General features: G+C 43.2%; 3 protein-coding genes across 4 annotated transcripts in view; 1 reads left to right on the forward strand and 2 right to left on the reverse strand.

Moving 5' to 3' along the window:
• Positions 1 to 7,186, reverse strand: part of porb (P450 (cytochrome) oxidoreductase b) — an 18,025-nt gene extending 10,839 nt beyond the window's left edge. Inside the window, exons 1-2 of one of the 2 annotated variants that reach the window (XM_017424031.2) lie at positions 7,107 to 7,186; positions 3,578 to 3,775 (exon numbers count right to left, since the gene is read on the reverse strand). In XM_017424031.2, the coding sequence (XP_017279520.1) occupies positions 3,578 to 3,747 (170 nt within the window). In that variant the 5' untranslated portion in view covers positions 3,748 to 3,775; positions 7,107 to 7,186. Of the gene's footprint in view, positions 1 to 3,577; positions 3,776 to 7,013 lie in introns of both variants that reach the window. The other variant, XM_017424032.3, reaches the window with a different exon arrangement.
• A 1,779-nt stretch (positions 7,187 to 8,965) lies between these two features.
• LOC108240474 (ion channel TACAN) lies at positions 8,966 to 15,176 on the reverse strand. Its single transcript, XM_017423960.3, has 12 exons — positions 14,255 to 15,176; positions 13,936 to 14,054; positions 12,538 to 12,654; positions 12,371 to 12,430; positions 11,481 to 11,576; positions 11,318 to 11,407; positions 11,160 to 11,225; positions 11,010 to 11,071; positions 10,817 to 10,909; positions 10,643 to 10,707; positions 10,398 to 10,466; positions 8,966 to 9,493 (listed from the first exon to the last, which is right to left on the reverse strand). Exons 1-12 carry the CDS (start codon positions 14,321 to 14,323, stop codon positions 9,380 to 9,382), a joined length of 1,020 nt encoding a protein of 339 aa, XP_017279449.1. The 5' UTR covers positions 14,324 to 15,176; the 3' UTR covers positions 8,966 to 9,379.
• Positions 15,177 to 15,700: 524 nt separating this feature from the next.
• The window catches only part of gdpd1 (glycerophosphodiester phosphodiesterase domain containing 1), a 21,200-nt gene continuing 18,580 nt past the window's right edge, over positions 15,701 to 18,320 (forward strand). Inside the window, exons 1-3 of the mRNA XM_017423945.3 lie at positions 15,701 to 15,894; positions 17,494 to 17,643; positions 17,824 to 17,866. Of these exons, the coding sequence (XP_017279434.1) occupies positions 17,508 to 17,643; positions 17,824 to 17,866 (179 nt within the window). The 5' untranslated portion in view covers positions 15,701 to 15,894; positions 17,494 to 17,507. The remainder of the gene's footprint in view (positions 15,895 to 17,493; positions 17,644 to 17,823; positions 17,867 to 18,320) is intronic.

Consider the following 18,320-nt stretch of genomic DNA (forward strand, 5'->3'; position numbering starts at 1 on the left):
TGGTGGGTGGGTGGTGGTGGGGGGGGGACACAATGGTGGGAAACTGACTTTCCCATAAAATGCAGCCAAGCTGCAGACCCACAGTTTGTGACTCACGCGAACACACGCTGAAATGATCATGAGCTGGAAATGCCTCCCTCCTCGTCCCCGCCCCTTTTCCTCTCCGCTCTGAAAAGGTGTCAGAAAGGAGGAGGAAAAGAAAAGTACACAAGATCCATTCAAAAGACCAAATATCACTGCAACTCCTCTGTGGAGCAGCAAGGAAGGAGGTGGAGGGGGGGCGAGATGGGAACGGGATTTTTGTTTTTCTAAAGTATCCCCTGCCCCCCACTTCACTGGAGGAGAGAGGGGGAATGTTATCGCTATGGCAACCTCATTTATCATAAAAGGATCCCGTTTGTGACTCGGCCCAATGGCAGAGCGGTTCAGCCCAGACAGACATGAAAGGGGAAAAAAAAAAAACAACACAGGGGAGTGGAGGGAGAGAAGCAAAGAATGAGCCGCTTGTCTTTTGCCTCAACTTTCCACCTTTGTGTTCACCAAAGGAACTTGGCCCGCTCCCCAGAGAACTTTCAAAATGGGTTCAGAGACAAAAAAGAAAAAAAAAAAAGCACAGGAAAGACATGAAAGACTACGCCCCCCTTCATAAGAGTTAGGTAACCACTGCCTCTTTAAGGGGAGGGGAGACCACTTCAGCGCTCCTTTCCTGTAGTCCTTCCCTCCACCGAGTCCAGCCCGTTAGTCAGAACAGAGATGCTTAAAAAAAAAAAAAAAAAACTGAACCCAGTAAAACGTTTAGAGCAAGAAACACCAGAAGGTGGTCCTGTCACACAGCCGTCTCTCGAAGCAAGACTCCGACACTAAAAGGATCAAATAAGGATCCAGCTTCATGTTCACAGCCGTAACATCCTGTGTTATATTTATCTGAGCAAAACATCTCATGAACCACTGGATGGGATTTAATCCAACCCCCAGAGAGGAACCTACAACTGATCACCCTTTGGGATCAGCCTGAGTTAGGATGTCCCCCCCTATTCCACAGGTAAATGGCATTAGCAAACACAAAAATGGCTACAACCCAATCACAGACGCAGTAGTAGCAGAGTCTCATTCACAACGAATACTCCGAGTGTGGGAGGTCAGAGTATTTTCAAGGTTTGACCGAAACAACCACAACGTCCATCATCAGATGATCTCAGTTTAAAACTAATAAAAGGAACAATGGAGCTTCAATCTACTAAGAATGACTGGGAAACAATGGGATATGAAAACATTAGTTACAGTACTTTCAGCTATTTTTTCTTCATTTTAGATTTTTTGAACATCTCATCTCAGTTCAGTGAAACTGTCCTTGAACAGTTTTGTGTTTTCCAAACCAACAAGGTTTCCTTAACCTTACACAACTTCAGTCACACAAATGGTCCGGATCTTCTTTTTGCAGCCTGTGCTCACTCACACAGCTGTTGTTGCCCCCCCCCCCATCTTCTTCTTCTAGGAATCAAATTATGTAGAAGTAGGGGAGGGACTAAAAAACAAACAAAAAAAAAAAAACGTGGCCAGTGTAAGAAGGGTTCACAGTAACGGAGCCAGGCCTCTGTCACTCTTCCACTAAATACCGAGGGGAGGGCCGAGGGGAGGGCCCGGATGGAAGAGGAAACGTCAGCTGGTTTCAGGGGTTTGTAAAAAAAAAAAAAAGGAGGCTGTGCCGAGCGAAAGATGAGGCAGAGCGAAAAAAACAAAGGTCGCTGTTGGTGAAATATTTACCCCCAGCAATAAGCCGTGCACTCTCACACACATGCTGTACGGGCTTTAAAGTGACAACCTGTTCTAATCCTGCCGTGACACGCCATCCTGTCAGGGAAACGGGGGCTGACCTTCCACATACTGCCACTGACGGAGCTGCATTACGTCTGTCACAGAGGGCACAATCCATATCACTGCTACACCCTCCGCTTAAGACATAAAGGGACTGCATGCAACATGTCCTCTTCATGGCATGCAGAAGAAATGCAGATTTTTTCCACCATAAACAAAGAAACATCTTAACAACAGTCCTAAATGTAGTTAGTGGCCATCTAAAAATGTCCTGAATTATTATTGAAGAGACTAAAAAGGTACATTTCTGGGTCTTAAATTGTGTCAAAATAAATTTGGCAGCACGAGGTCTTTGTTGGGTTTTATGGGATTGCTGTAGTTCGGTTCGGACAAGCGTGAGATGATGTTCAAACTTAATGTATGCAGGCGATACTGCCGTACGGGAAAGACTGTAAACAAGTAGTGAATTTGTTGGTTCACGTCTCACACTGAACGTTCACACCGTCAGCTTGTAGTTTGCAAGAAAGTTTAACAAAAGTGTTGCTAATCAAGAAACGAGAACGTGGAGGACGTCAAGCCTCCAAAGTTTGAAAACTGCAGGACAGCGACTAATACGCTGAACTATTACAGCTACTTTCAGACAGAAGTTCACAAACTGAGAGAGCATTGAAGTCTAGGCAATTCTTGTAATTCTCTTATTGTTTTGTATTATTATTATTATTTCCTTTTAGTTGTGTTACACCTGTACAGCACTTTGGTTTTTAAAGGGTTTTATAAATAAATGATGATGAGGTGCAATTGGGCTCTTTATTTATCACTGCGTGCCTCTCTGCTCGAAAACAAAACAGACTCTTTTATAAACAGAGCTTTAAAAACAACCATCAGGAATCTCTGAGCCGTCATCTCTGTAAGATCCTCACTAAATATAAGATGTTGAGTTTTGATGATATCATTTGGATATTTGGCTTGTTTTTTTTCACGTTTGTGCAACAGGCGAAACTGTCCGGGCTCACTAAAGAAAGTCAACTTTCAGTCACCCTGGAGGTCATGTTTGTCCGTCCGTTAGCAAGATTACTTCAAAACTAACCAACAGATTTCTCCGAAATTCTCAGAAAATGTTGGGGTTGTCACCCCCGCCTAGTTGTTGTTCGACGCCATTAAAGAACAAAACGTACTTCTCGAAAATTAGATGGTTTTCTTCATTTCTTTGTGCCAAAAACGCCTTTTTATTAGCCACTGTTGTCACTATTAATAACTAAATATTAGTCAAAGAGTCTACTTTTCTTTTTTACAACATTTTATATGAAATTCTGACCTATGTTGTGTAAATAAGGTAGTAACAGTACGTATCGAGGTTTAGTATTATGTGGCAAAGAAGTCTACCTTGTTTGTTTTCTGGTTTTAATGTGTATTTTATATGCATGTTGTATTTAGATGGAAAAGAAGCAGTAGCTAAATCTGGCACGCTGCGGCTTTTTGTGCTTTAATACAAGCCTAATGTTTTATATACAGAACACGCTCCCTTTTAAATCAACAAGACTAAACCTCCTGAAAGCTGCAGGTCTACGACAGCTGCTGGGAAAACAAGCCTGTACGGCACAGAGGTGAAGGAATCTGCTCGGCGAAGGGTTGGGCGTTCGTGTCGCAGAACTAAAATCCAAATTAATGAACGCCATCATTCCTGAGAGCAGAGCAGAGCCGGTCCAGGGCATTCCCGGGGGGGATCATTTACATATTTGTTTTGTTTCTGCGAACGACTTACGGCGTGTCGAGCTTCTTAAACTCGGGAATGGGCTCCGGCTTCTTGCGAGACATGAACCAATAGACAACGAGGCCGACGATCAGGGAGAAGAGAAAGAGGTCCAGGTTGCTGAAGAGGGGCTCCTCTTCGTCGCCTGCGCGGTCTGCGTGAGCGCTGGTCTCGGGGTCCATGTCTGCAGTGTTGACACACGATGCTGGACTGAAACAAGTCAGCAGACAAAGAAAGAGTCAAAAGAAACTTCATTTGACGTTTTAAAGTTACTTGCTTAGCCAGTAATCTGAAAAAAACAAATCAGGATTTTAATTCAGTTAAAGTTTTACCTACGGCTCGATATAATAAAACATTGGAATCCGCTGCTTTGGACAAGGGAGGACTTTCTTCAGCTCTTTTCACCCGGAGCACGAGAGGACGTCTCGTCCCCAACACTCGGGTTTCAGGTCGGTTTCGAGGACGGGCGCAGGTTTCCTCTAATCCCCTCCACCTCCCCACCCTACGATCTGGCCCGATCCCAACTCGAGAACGTGACGCAGCGGCTATAAAACGTCGAGCCGCGCACACGCAGCCCGCTGATTCACCGGCGTGATAAACAGAGCGCTTCGGGAGTCACCGGGTGCAAACTCCACTGGGAGCAGAAGCCACGGGGATTCTCAGTTATGTAACGAAAACCGAACGCGACAGAAAAAAAAAGAAAGACTTCGTCTCGTCGTTCCTGCAGAGAGGAGCTCGAACGTTCTTGCAGTGGACGAACCAGACGAGCTTTTTTTGTTTTCCCCGCCCGGAACTTTTTCAGATCCAAACACAGCTGACAAAAGTTTAACGATGACTTCAACGCATCAACAAAAGCCTGATGATACAGGATGATTACATCAGGCAGACATTTATGTTTCAATCTCAAAGCAACAATCAGAGTGCAAAAGTTTGAACCCACTAGTTACTGAGCTAGTTTTTTTTAAGGCTTTTCGGGTCCTTATTATTGTTATTTCTCTGCTTTTCATAGTTTTTTTTTTGGTTCAGTCCCTGTGCATGAATGAGAGGGGTAGCTACGTCACAAATAAAAAGGATGAAGGACTGAAAGGAAAGCCTGCATTTATTCCTCACTGCAGGACGTTTATTTATTCTTTCCCCCATCTGGATCTTCCGTGAGTCAAACTCCAAGCAGGGATTTGGGTTTTTTTTGACCTGTTGAAAACCTGGTGAAAAGAACTGGCCCTGTAAGGAAAAGTAAACGTGAGGGCTTCCCTTCGGTCCCTGCGCCCGACCACGACAGCATCAGGAAAAGGAGGCAGCGAACGAGCTGGAGAACTAAAAAAACGTCTCCAAAAAAGATGAACAGCATCTGAAGGTCGCACCTATTAAAGGCCGTCGCAGGACTTGAGAGACGCATCGGCCTTCAGGTTATCTACGGAACGCCAAGATCTGAACCCTGAAGAATTGGCAATTAAATGCTACGCGTTGAACCGTGTCATCTTTCAAGAGGTCTGACTGGAAGCAAACCGATTTAACACGTCGATATTTGCCACTTTTTCACGCCCCCTCTCTCGTCGCCGCCTGCAGCAACACTGTAGCCCACAGTTTGTTTATTTATTTATTAAAGAAACCGCGCTCTCCTATGGGCGCCTCACGTGTCCAAGTCCTTCTCAGCGCAAAGATCCAGTCTAAGATTCCTGCTATGTTCAGACACAAAGGTTTGCCTCGAGTTAAGAAGTCGTTTTGTGCCTGAGTGATTCGTAGGTATGAGTTAAGTGGCCAAAAAAAAGAGAATTCTTCTGAAAATGAGTGGAAAAAGAAGCAGAAGCCTAAAGAAACTCTTAAACAGACCTTCTTAAGAACTATGAAATCAAATCAGATGAGCTGCTTGGAAGCCAGACATAAACTTTAACACAGTCCAGTACACGGATCCTTCTTAAACCTTCCCCTCATCACCTTTGTAACCACAGCCCTTAAACGCCACTTCAGGAGATTATTTGGCCCAACCTTTTTCCATTTACTGGTCTATCATTGATAAATCGGTATCAGCGTACAGTATTGTCTGATAAGTGGCATCGTTAAAAACCGCTTTATTTAAAGAACTCGGCACAGTGAAAGTCTTGTTTAAAGATAAAAGTTGTGGCAGCTGACAGGAGCTGACTGAACCCTGCCTCCGTGAGATGCATCAGTAATAAAACAGGAAAATGTGTGTGTGTGTGTGTGTGTGTGTGTGTCAGATTGCTGACATCAGCAAACACACACACACACACAAAAGTGGCTATAACTCAGTCAGTGTTGCAGATATTAAGTAAAATCTGATTTGGCTGTAGCTGATGGTCGCCCTCAACACCTTTTTCCAAGCAGGACGTTTTGATGAGGCTCGCACCAAGGTTTGAGCTTCAACTCCCATCTCTTTTCAACACGAGACGATCCGAGTCGTGGCACTCGGCAGGTGACGTGCATCCAGTCAAGGAAAACGAGACGTCACAGCATAACAAAAAACAGATCCTGACAATGAAGTGTTACGCTGCAGTGTTATCATCCAACCAAGGACAGGTAGCGGCACTGAAACCGATCAGCTAATCTGAGCTCATATATTCTGCTTTTTAGTCAGCGGACATGCTGACTAAAAAGCGGACACTAAATCCAGGCAGCTCAATTAACATTTAGGGTGTTTTATTTATAATAGGAGGCTGTTTATGAATCAGATCCATGTCAGGTATTAGTCAGTGCCAAAAGCCTTTCTATCCTGACCCAGTATGAATATTTACTAATGTCCGGTCTGCTTTAAAAAGAGGATATAACTATTTCAAGAATCTGAGTCACAGTAAAGGAAAAGAAATCATTTGATAAACTGTGATTCAGCACATTTCTGCCCAAAATACTGCTGAGTAACCCGTGTTTTCATGAGACAGGCTTTGGTGAGCTATCATTTTGGTCAATTAAAAGAAAAAAAAAGTAACTATGAGTAAATAAATGACTAACAGACGCAGTTTACTTAGTGGAGATCGTCCTGACTGTTCAGCTCAAATAAGTGCATATATTTGTGTGTATATATATATATATATATATTATTTCGCAATAGTCGGTGTTAAAGTACCGGCTTCAGCCGGCTTTTATGGAGCTCCACGTGTAACAGCTAGAGACCCACCAGAATAAATCCTAATTTTTACTCTGAAACCGGTCTTTGTCCGTATGTAAACAAATTAAATTTTAAGGGTCAGCTAAAACACGAACAAACCGGCGAGAGAAGCGAGCGGGCGGTGACTACGTCCTGGAACGTGACAACCTGGGATCAACGGACGGTAGAAAACAGCCCACCGGAATTAAACGCGAGTTTTTAAATAAACTATCCCGGTAAACGTGAGGCTGACCAGAGCTGCCGTGAACCCGGTTACTTCGCGGAACTAACGCGGCTCGTCTGAAGCTAGTTTTTATTTATTTTATTTTTTTAAAAGCTAAACGTTACCTGTGCGGTGTCTAGTGTCGGTGTCGTCCCCGCCGCCGCGGTGTAATCTCTGGAGAGCGCCTGTTTAAAATGTGAGCTCAGAGTGAAGCTTACCTTCTCCTCTCCTCTTTGTGTCAAACTCGGACTGAACCGAACGCGGAAGGAAACTTTACGCCATGAAGGGTCAAACCAACTGCGTCACGACAGAGGGGGGGTGAGGACTAAGGAACTCGATTTATTTCGCACAGTCATGGTTTCGCTTTGAGATCGCTCACACTTAGACAGACATGGGGGGCACGTCTTAGTTATTCTCCGTGTATTTTCTGCCAACTAGGGTTTAGTTTTATTATTTTAGAGTGGTCGACATCACCCCGGATTCCCCTGCCCGCGCTGTTAAGTAACTGTCAAGGTGCAGCGGGCCAAGGGTCACGGTTATGCAACGCGAAAGCGGCAGGGCAGGCGCTGAAAAGCAGATTCATCACAGCCTCGTCCTCCTCAAGTTAAACAGTGTTTATGTTCACAGAGCCAAGGACACGGGAGAGATAAACCCCCGACCCGGGGGGCTTTCCTGCCCGCGCATTCAGCTCTTACACTGTACGTAATCTGTGTTACAGTCATGAGGTTCAGCTGTATTCACCACATCTGGGACCAAAGCAAATTCATCACAGGGTGAAAAAATATATAACTATAATAAACATATAGGAAAGAGTGCTCATAAACTCAATTTGGAAATTAAGTTGAAGGCATTCCTTGCACTCTGTCCCGCCAGAGTTTTATGAACATCATCCTGAGCCGAGAGCTGCTTTAGTCAAAACTTTAAAAAACAACACCGTGCACTATCTCAAGCTCAGACGATGTGTTGTGAATGACTCTCAGCTACCATCACATGGAATTTCACGCCAGTATCTGCAAAGCTTCTCTGCTTGCCAACGTCGACTAACTGTGGTGTCCATCTTGAATTGGACTGAGTCTAAAAGTTCATCAGTTTCAGAGGTGCATTCGTTGAAAGTTTCAGTTAGTGGCAACATTTTAAAGATGAAGATCTTGTGCGATTTGTTAGCGCTCAAGATATGTGTTTGGGATCACTCTCAGCTACCAGCATCCCAAATTCTGAGCCAATATTTGTAAAATTGACAGAGTTATTGACATTTTTGTGTTGGCTTATCTCATATAGCCTAACATGATTAACTTAACCAAAACTCTTACATGTTTCTACATAAATGAAGCCTTTATTATTCCTTTGGCCTCCACTTCTAGTAAAATGTGTGTAAAGAAAATCACACTCCAGATATTTCTACTTTGAGCTGGTACTTTTAACTTTTTATTTAAATTATTCTGGTAATTCTGGCAGAAATATTACATGTTTCTTCTTGAAGCGGCACTGGAAGTGCAACAGTTAGCTGCTGCTACTATTTACACATGCAAATAACCATAAAACATTGTCAAACTGATGGTAATGCCAGGATGCAGGAATTAGCACTGGCAGAAACCGCCCGGCTCGGACTAGCCATTGGCTCATGGGTCGGGTCAGAATCAAACGTCATTTCTTCAAACTGAAGTGGCTCGAAGAAGCTCTATCTGCAACAAGTAAGATGCTATTTGTTCATAACCTTCTCACATCTTAATCTGCACATGCCTCCCTTTTTTTTTTACTTTATCCTATAAAAAGCTTAAGCACCAAAAGTGTGAGACAGCCGATGCACCCGTGAGTCGTAACAGCCTCCAAAAGACGGCCATTTTCTCTTTTTGTCTTAAGATATAACACGTGTGACAGAGGAAACATCGCACCTTTAACTTTTGCCAGTTATCACTCTCAGCGTTTCTCATTTACCTTGCCATTAATGATCATTTTAGACATTTTGTTTCATGAAATGTGCCTCCTGCTTAAATTAAACTCCACCACCTTAAACTGCAGCTGAATTATTCTCAAATTAGCACTGATGATGGACTTATTTACAACAAAACAAAACTGACCAGACTCTGTATGGGTGCTTTTTGGTAAGATTACAGTTGTTTCTTCCTCCATTATCTTCACCTTTCCTGTGATGTGTCCATACCACGGTTTTTGAAGCTTTTACCAAAGTAAAGCTTCAACGGTACTTTGAATTTATCTATTATTTAAAATCCTTCTCATATTAGACAAATGAAACACACAAAACAAGCACCTGAACGTAAAAGAGATTCACTGAAACATGTCTGATAAATTATATTCTTTATTGAATGGTGGTTTTGTTCTTGCGTTGTCTATTCACCGATTTATTATTATTAACGAGCAGGCCACAAAATGGTTGGTATTTTGACATTATTTAATGTCATCATTTAAAAAAAATAAAAGCATGCTTTCATTTGGTCTGGCAGGTTTTTAGAGGGTAATTTTTTTTTATGTGTCACGAGGTCTTTGGTTTCTGATTCCTGCTTTTGAGCTTCTGACGCACGACCGCGAGCGTAGTGAAGAAATTCCCCAGGAAGAGAAGAAGGAAGCAGAGCCCACACGTCAGGACCTGACGACACATGGGACACACAGAGCAAGGCATATGAGTCAGCAAAACAGCAGCACATTGCATGAATCGGCAAAAACAGAGGAAACTTAAAGGCCTGGCATTCCTTGATAGGACGCTGCCTCTCATGACAGAGTTTGAGATTAAAATCAGCAATTTGACTGAGTTATAACAATATGTGTGTTGACTAATGTCGATTAGCTGTGGTAGCCATCTTGAATCGAGTTGACTCCAAAAGCTAATCAGTTGTAGACGAACATCCAGTGATCAGTTTCTGTCAGTTCCATTAAAATCTCTCCAGTGATTCATGAGATATTTTGCTAACAGACACACAGCATCGACTCCAACAGCTAACGCCAAAGGTTTAAGCAAAGATCTCGCTCAACAAGTAGTGCTTAGAGTAAGTGTTGTGAACAAGTCTCAGCTACTACCACACCAAATTTGAACACAATATCTATAAAACTGACTGAATTATAACTGTTTTTTGTGTCGACTAAGGTTAGCTGGCTGTGGCGGCCATATTGAATTGGGTTGGCTCAAAAGTTAATCAGCTGTAGACGCACATCAAGTGATTAATTGCTGAACGTTTCATTAAAGGTTGTCAAATGGTTCATGAGATATTGTGCTAACAGATAGACACAAAAAATAAAACCATATATCCTCATCTTTTAGTGGTGGGGGATAAAATATCAAAAAGCCGGGCTGTTTTGATTTTTTTTTCTTAAAGTTTTGACATCTAGAGGGAGGTCATTGGGTGAAAATTGCCTTTAAAACGTGCGTGAGTGTCGCTGCTACACCCTCACCCCCTGTAAACACATTAGCCCGCGCACGTGACTCATCTGAGGGTGTGAGCGCAGCAAGCGGTGACACGGCGAGATTAGAGCGTGACGCGGCAGAACGCACCAACCTGCCACTCTCTGCAGTCGGGGAGCCGGGCCATCCTGAACAGAGACAGGCCGTTGAAGAGCTGCCAGAACTACGAGACAAAAACAAGACCGTCATGGTGGAGGGGGGTTTCTTTCTTTCCTCTCCTTCCTTTCACGTTGTTTCACGAGGCCTGAAGCCGAACCTCCCTGAATGATATCTGGCCCAGGATGGCATCGGCGACATCTTTATTCAGTTCAGTCTGTCAGCAGAACGAATCGTACTCACATGACCGAAAAACAGGAAGGGCAGGAGAAACGTCAGCCCTTTCCACATCCACGACTGGAACCCCTCTTAAAAAAAAAAACACAAAGAAGTCAGGAGTTTGAGTCACCGTTTTCTTTGTTATTTAACTCTCAAAGCAGCACACCTGGCGTGTGTTTGTCCTTGGCGTGTTCTCACCTACGGTCAGGTCCATGTTGTGTCTTTCTCCCAGGGCTCGGAGCCTGTACAGACACCCGCTCTGATAATAGCACTGCAAGCACTGGACGAAACCTGTTGGTTCCACACGAGGAAAGGGGGGAAAAAAATATATCGTCAAGCCGGGCACAACTTGGATCGCGGCGGCTTTCGTTGGAGGGAACAAAAACCTGACTTTGATACAAGGAGTAGGCGAGAAACTGGTTCCTGAACATCTTGTAGAGAGTCCCATCTGGCCTTGAGGTGCGAGGAGACGACAAGTCAGTTCAAATTAACGTGCAAAAACGTCTGATCACAAGGCTTTATTTTGAGTTCAAGGGCTCACCACGTCAGCATCACGCCGGACAAAAACGCTGAGATGTAGTGGTGAAAAACCCACCAGCCTTTGATTCTAATTCAAGAGACATTTTGTTCAAATTAGGTCAAACGCGCTACGCTCCAAAGGGCTGTAAATCGGGCCCAGAGGACAGAAGAGGTGCTCACCTGGAGCCGTTAGTGATGAGGATGCTTTCCCGGATGGTCAGCGTGCAGTAGTACCACACCAGCAGGAAGTTGAGGATTGCGTCCAGAAACCTGAAGTCAGAGACACGACAGCTGAGTCGAGCGGCCGACAGGGGCGGCGACCCGGTCCGCGCGTTCGCCGCACCTGTAGCTCACGAAAAAGTAGCAGGCGAAGGAGAACAGCAGCAGGATGACTGTGAGGCACAGCTTGAACGTCTCGTATTCGTCCTTGTAGGCGAACCTGAAAGAGATGGATGAGCTGCTTTTAAACTTTTATACAAACAGGAAGAAGAGGAAGAAAAAAAGGGCCAGAAATTTAAAAGGAAAGTAAAAGATGTCTTAACGACTGCGTGGCGTTTATTTTAAGTATTCGTGTGATTTCATTAAAAGATTGTATAATCAGCCACCTTCAATGCCAGGGTTTTAAACTGTTATGTTAGTTTGCGAAATTGGAAAACTTACATCTGTTTTGGTCAAATTGTGCAAAAGCTATGCAAGATTTCACTCAATATCCTGAGATCCTCCCCTTAGTCCTCGGAGTATGCGTTGGGGACGACTGTCAGCTACTACCACTCCAAATGTTAGATCCCTGTCTGTAGAACTGACTGAGTTGGAGACACTTTTATGTTAGCTAGGGTCAGTTAGCTGTGAGATATTTTGCTAACAGACAAACAAGCTTGACTCCAACGGTCAACCTGTAGCGCTCAGAGTATGTACCAGGGATGACTCTCAGCTACTACCATCAAATTTTAGCTTAACGTCTGTAAGTTTGACACCATTTTTTGTTAAAGTTACTGAACTGTGGCGGCCATCTTTACTTGGGTTGACTCCATGAGGTAATCGGCTGCAGATGTCCACCCAGAGATCACTAAGAGTTTCATTTAAAAATGCACGCATTATTCTGTGAAATATTTTGCTAACACAGAGACACAGACAAAGTCATCGTTGACCACCTTTCTGCCTTTCACTGATAAAAACGCGTCCTGTAATGAAAGACGTTAAATCAAATAAATGTCGCCGTGATGGTTCGCTTACTTTGCCTGCTTGCTGAGGAGAGTGACGTTTACGTTTCCGAGAACCAGGCTGAGATACAAACTGCAACATGAAGAAAAGAAGAAAAAGAAACATTCATCATGTTCATCTTAATGTTTTAACCAGCTGAGGGACGTTTGAGCTCTTCAGCTGGAACTAGACGTCGTCACCCATTTTTCTTGGGAAGGAAGGCCTCCATTTCAAAGAAAACGTGTTCTCTCGTCTTGATTTTCTCCTTTAGCTCGTCCAGCGTCGTCAGCTCCTCTCCTGACGATCCTTTGCTGCACCTGAAAAGACCACCAGGGTTGTTGTTGTTTTTGTTGTTTTAATCGTCTGCACTGACACAAGACGTCCATGTAGGACCTTCCCTTTCTCCCCGAAACGCATCGACTACGTTAAAATTATATTGCGCAGGTTTCAGAAGCAAAGCAAATCGGTGTTGTTCTGGATTCTCATCTAAAATTTGAAAAGCATGTTAAGAAAATGAGCAGAGTTGCAAAAAGCAAACTTATATATGTGTATGTTCAGACTCTTCCATTTCAAGCTGCATGATTCTCTCCCATTTAAGTTACCGTATGACATCCTGGTCTCAAGCAACATTAACAACACTCAGGTCTTTAAGGACCATATGTAACTGAGCAGTTACAATTTCAGATTTCCTAATCTCCATGATCTCAAAGAACTGAGTTTGATGAACTTTGGTGACTTTGTTAAATATCATAATGTATCAATGATTTTTAAATGTTTGAACGGTCAGGCTCCTCGGGTGCTCAGTGACTTCGTGGTTCTTCTAAGATCTGGACGTTTAGCGACTCGTGGCACATCCAGGCAAGGTGCCTTTTCGCAAAACCTCTTTTGGTCAAACAGCTTTTTCTGCATGAGCCATCGCAATGTGGAAATTTTTTACCTGAGGGCTTGAAACTGATTCCAGACCGGCACATTTTAAGCTTTGGACTGAAGGAGTTTCTCAAAGAAGACCAGGTCTCCAGTCATGGTTAACAGTCCATGATGACCTCCATGATGACATGAAGGCTCCATGATTGCTCCATGATGGCCCCATGATGACTCCATTATGGTTCTATGAAGGCTCCATGATGGCCCCATGATGACTCCATTATGGTTCTATGAAGGCTCCATGATGGCTCATGATGGCCCCATGATGGCTCCATGATGGCTCCATGATGGCTCCATGATGGCTCCATGATGGCTCCATTATGGTTCTATGATGGCTCCATGATGGCTCATGATGGTCCCATGATGGTTCCATGATGGCTCCGTGAAGGCTCCACGATGGCTCTTGTTTCATTGTGGTCTGTTTTAAGTTCATTTTAGGATTCATTTTAGGATCTTTGCTATGATGTTTTATTATTTTTTGTGTTGTTTAAAGGCCCATCTGGGGACGTGTCACTGCAAATTAGCTATAACTAAGAGCACCAAAGGCCAACTAACCAAGCTAGTTTAAAACATTTCAATAAAAGGCTATAAATATTACAGTGTTCAGTGTTTGTTTATGCTTGACACTCAACAAGAAAGAACGAAAAGTTCATAACATGTACGGATGCGCTTACCTCTTCACGAGGCGGGACGTCTCCTTCAGCTTTTTGCGCTGGTGGGAAATAGATGAGGCGCAGTTGTTCTGGAGCTTGGAGATTATATCCAGATTCTGCAAATACGTCCGGTGTGCCTCCTGTGTTGAAGAGTGACGGTTTAGACCAATAAGCGACAGGCTCACGAGTAACATTTTCTGGTTTCGTGGTGCAGAAATCAGATATGCAGCTTGAGTTTTACATTGTGGTTATTTCATTTGACTTAAGGTGGACGGAATAAAACACTCACAGTGATATATGTTTACTAGAAATGACCCTATACTGTCAGGGATTTTCTTACCTGAAGTTTTCGATACTCTTCCTCCAGACACTTCCACTCCTCCAGGACCTCTGTTAAAACCGGAGGCATTTTTGTTCAGGGGACTCCTGACGTCCTGTGTAGGCCTGCTCAAACGATTCGCAGCACCTGTTAATTCTTTATGCGCTGAAATAAAGAGCGAAGCTGCTGAGGTGTCATCCAGGTGTGCATCATATCTCCGGTTTATCACGTAATCCGAACTTTGACTGGTGTTATCGCTCCGAGGCCTGCAGGTGATTGGGATTATTGTGGGCTACATTATGTATGACGTAAGGACTAGAGATCGCAATGTCTACCTTGGCCATACCCTGTTGCTCTTTGAGCCTTGATGGTAACGTCTGCTGCAGCTGCACATTGGCATCATCTGGTGGACAGAATTTGCTTGCTGTACGACAAAGAAGCTTTATTTCTGATGGACAGATCTCTGCCTGCATCATCACGACATTTATCATGTAGGACCTGTTAGTGCACAGAGTATGTGATGTGATGTGATGTGAATGACCCTCAGCTACTCCCACATCAACTTTCAGCTCAACATCTGTCAAATTGACTGAGTTGTAGTCGTTTTTTGTTTTTGCTAATGCTGATTAGCTGTAGTGGTCATCTCGAATCAAGTTTACTCCAAACGTTAGTCAGTTGTAGGCGAACATCTAGTGGTTGCTTTCTGATAGTTTCATTAAAATCTGTCCAATGGTTCATTCAATACATTGCAAACAGACAAACAGAATTGACTCCAAATAGTTAATAGAAAAGTTTTAAACAAAGATTTAGAGACCGGTCTCAGATATGACCACGCTGAAATTTAGGTCAATATCTGTAAAATTGGCTGAGTTATACCCATTTATGTGTTTTTGAAGGTCAGTTGGCTGTGGCGGCCATCTTGAAGCAAGTTAACTCCAAAAGTTAATCAGTTGTAATTGTGCATCCAGTTATTCCAATCTGTAAGTTTCATTAAAATCCGACCAGTGGTCCGTGAGATATTTCGCTAACAGACAGACACAGTTACAACCACCTTTGGCCTTTTGGTGGTGGGATAATCACTAGTTGGGACTCACCAATAAAATACACAAAACATTAAGATTATTGAATTTTCTGTGACAACTCACAGGTTGGAGTTTTACAACTTTATCAATGTACACCTTTGGGTCGGACTCAATAAAAGTTATTTATTTTTAAAATTCAAATTCATTCATTTGCGAGCACATAACCAAACATATAAAGATAACGGGAAATTGTAGGCAATGTTCCAGTCCTAGTTTGTTTGTTTTGTAGAATCAAAATACCCCTTGATATGTTATTATATCTACCCGTGTTGTGAAAAAGAAACTGCGGCTTAATTCAGCTTTTATTTTGAAAGTTATATGTTTTCAGCGGAAGTGCTTATTTCATCGCTCCGGAGAGGCGCTGACCATTGGCGATGACAGAGATGTGCGCATGCGCGGTCCGCTGACGGCAGCCGGTTCGTCCCGCAGGTTAGTCCTCCAGCTGTGTATCGGTGTTCAGCTCAGCGCATCTGTGGACCAGAGGACACTTCATCACTTTGTCTTTAAGCTCTGCTCCTGGACGCCAGCGACGCGGTCGGCATTTTGAACGAAGGGCGACCCAAACGATTAATGCCAAAGGTAGGACTCCGTTTCGACGAGTTTGACCCTCATTTCCGCTAACATTAGCCCGGTAAAAATAAGCTAGTGGCATCGCCAGGACCTTGTTTATGAACAGATGAAGGTTGTTTTTTTTGTTGTTATCTGGAAATACGTGTCAAGCGTAAACTGTACAAAGCCTGAAACAAGATAGCCCCATTTTATTTCTATCTCTCTTTTTGATAGTAAACTCAGAAACGAAGTACTCACAGGGACACTGCGATAAATAAACACGATATTATATAATGCATTTGCACACATTACATTTTTTTCGAGCTGAAATGTGATTTTATCTTAATGCTTCTGGTAAATTCGGATTTTCTCTCTTTAAAAGACGGCAAATAGTCCGTGTCCACTGATCAAAACTGTGAATTACGGGCGTGTTTGAACGCACCACATATAGCAATTATAATCTCATATTTAATAGATGTGACTAAACGAAGTGTCCATATCTCACATAACAATAACTAACTAAATCTAATTTAAACAAGAATGGGTTTAGATAAGTTTTGAACAGCATCATTGCGTAAAAACAGTTTTTTTTGTTTGTTTCTTAATCAAGGACATGTCATATTCATCAGTAACAATGACGGGTTGTTGGGATTTTAGCTATTGGTAAATCAAAATGACCAGATCTGAGACCTTTTGTTTATTTCTAATGATAAATCTATGGACAAGCTCTAAGGGACAGCTTGAACATTATTATTATTTCCTTTTATTTTACCAGGAGAAAAACAAACTAATTTATAACAGTGCCCTGGCCAAAACAGACAACGAAAACACAAAGTTTCATAAATTAAGCTTTAACAACAATAACAGTACGTTTATGTTTCATAACATGAAGTTATCTTCCTGTAAATAGGGTGCATCGTTACCCGACCAAAGAATATCTGTTCATGTTAAATAAAACAACCTGATGTCTGTTTCTCAAAAATCTTTTTTAAAAAATGCTTTGAAACAAGTTTACTGAAACCAGCTCCTTCGTTTTTAGACCAGACTGAAGTTGACTTCAGGTCGACGGAGCAGCAACCTAAAAACATCCTTTCCCCCCCTCTTCAGTTCAGACTTTTGCTACAGACATGAAGTAGTAGTCCTGTTAGCGAAGTGAATAACCTCCAGTCAGGTTGTGGTTTATGTAGACGAGGAGATAAGAACGGAGCAGACCGTGTACGGTCTTATATATATACTGTAAGGACATACGGATGATTCAGTCTGCGCCCGGGCACACAGCGGGGATGGATCAAGGTCTTAAGATGGATAATAAAACAAAGAGCTCTATGGTAAGCAGAGTAAAGAAATGGTAAACACTGATGAGACGCGTGCATGTATGAAACATCGGCGTCATCTAGAACTGGCACAAACGTAGCAGCAGTTGCTTTCTTGCTTTGGAAAGAAAGGCCTTGAAACGTTATAACAGCTATAACCGAGAACATCACCAGCTTGGTTAAAATCTCTGTTTCTAAGATCTCTGATCCTTCGGGGTTCCAGCTCAACATTTACCTCCTCGGGCAGTAAACCAGAGCGGCTGAAACCTCCGTGTCGACGCTGAGCAGAAACGCTTTGTTTTTTGTCCCCCCTTAGCTGAGTGGGAGAAAATGTGTGCCGCCGTCTACGTCTTGTCAACGGTCACAGGCTACGTGCTCACCTCCGCCCTGCTGCTGAAATGCCCGAGCCTCCTGCACCGGAAGAAGCGAGAGGCGTTCCTCAGCCGGCACATATCCCACCGCGGAGGTGAGCCCCCCAGCCGAATGCGCTCTGCGTTGGATTTTATAAAGTGCTGCGGACAGAAACCATGAACTAAACTTTAGCCGATGAGCCCTGGTTGCGTCCCTGCCTGCTTTTCGGACCATCTCTGGGTCCCACAGATGGTCCGAGAACACCAACGCTTAACGTTTGTCTTTTATATTACAGGGGCAGGAGAAAACCTGGAGAACACCATGGCGGCGTTCAGACAGTGAGTAAGAAAGCTCTTTCTCGAAGGTTCCCGGCCTCCTGATCGCCCTTGTGATTGCGGGCAGCATGTGTCATCTGAGCTGTCAGCTTTGTCTTCTTGCTGTAACACAATCACACGGAAATGGTGCTGTGTGCCTCGGCTGAGGTCAACGCCACGGGGACGTTTCTCCTTCTTCTTTTTGTTATTTAAACTGGGCTCTGAACCACTTTATTTGAATTCGATGCGTGTCACGTTTCATGCTCCAAATATCACCGTTTGGGACTGGTTTCTTGGATTGGGTGACAGCAGAGCTAAGAGTCAAAAATATACAGGTGCTGGTCATAAAATTAGAATATCATGAAAAAGTAGATTGATTTCAGTAATTCCATTTAAAAAGTGAAACTTGTATATTATATTCATACATTATATACAAACTCATATATTTCAAATGTTTATTTCGTTTAATTTTGATGAT

This window comes from Kryptolebias marmoratus, linkage group LG2 (genome assembly GCF_001649575.2).
Source record: "Kryptolebias marmoratus isolate JLee-2015 linkage group LG2, ASM164957v2, whole genome shotgun sequence".
Classification (NCBI taxonomy): domain Eukaryota; kingdom Metazoa; phylum Chordata; class Actinopteri; order Cyprinodontiformes; family Rivulidae; genus Kryptolebias; species Kryptolebias marmoratus.

Bases quoted from the DNA above. Each gene is read 5' to 3' on its own strand.
- LOC108240474 (XM_017423960.3), bottom strand. From the start codon at position 14,323: ATGCCTCCGGTTTTAACAGAGGTCCTGGAGGAGTGGAAGTGTCTGGAG. The intron at 14,055-14,254 runs GTAAGAAAATCC...TCTTCAACACAG, and splicing joins AAGAGTATCGAAAACTTCAG to GAGGCACACCGGACGTATTT. The intron at 9,494-10,397 runs GTTGGTGCGTTC...ATGTGTCGTCAG, and splicing joins CCGACTGCAGAGAGTGGCAG to GTCCTGACGTGTGGGCTCTG.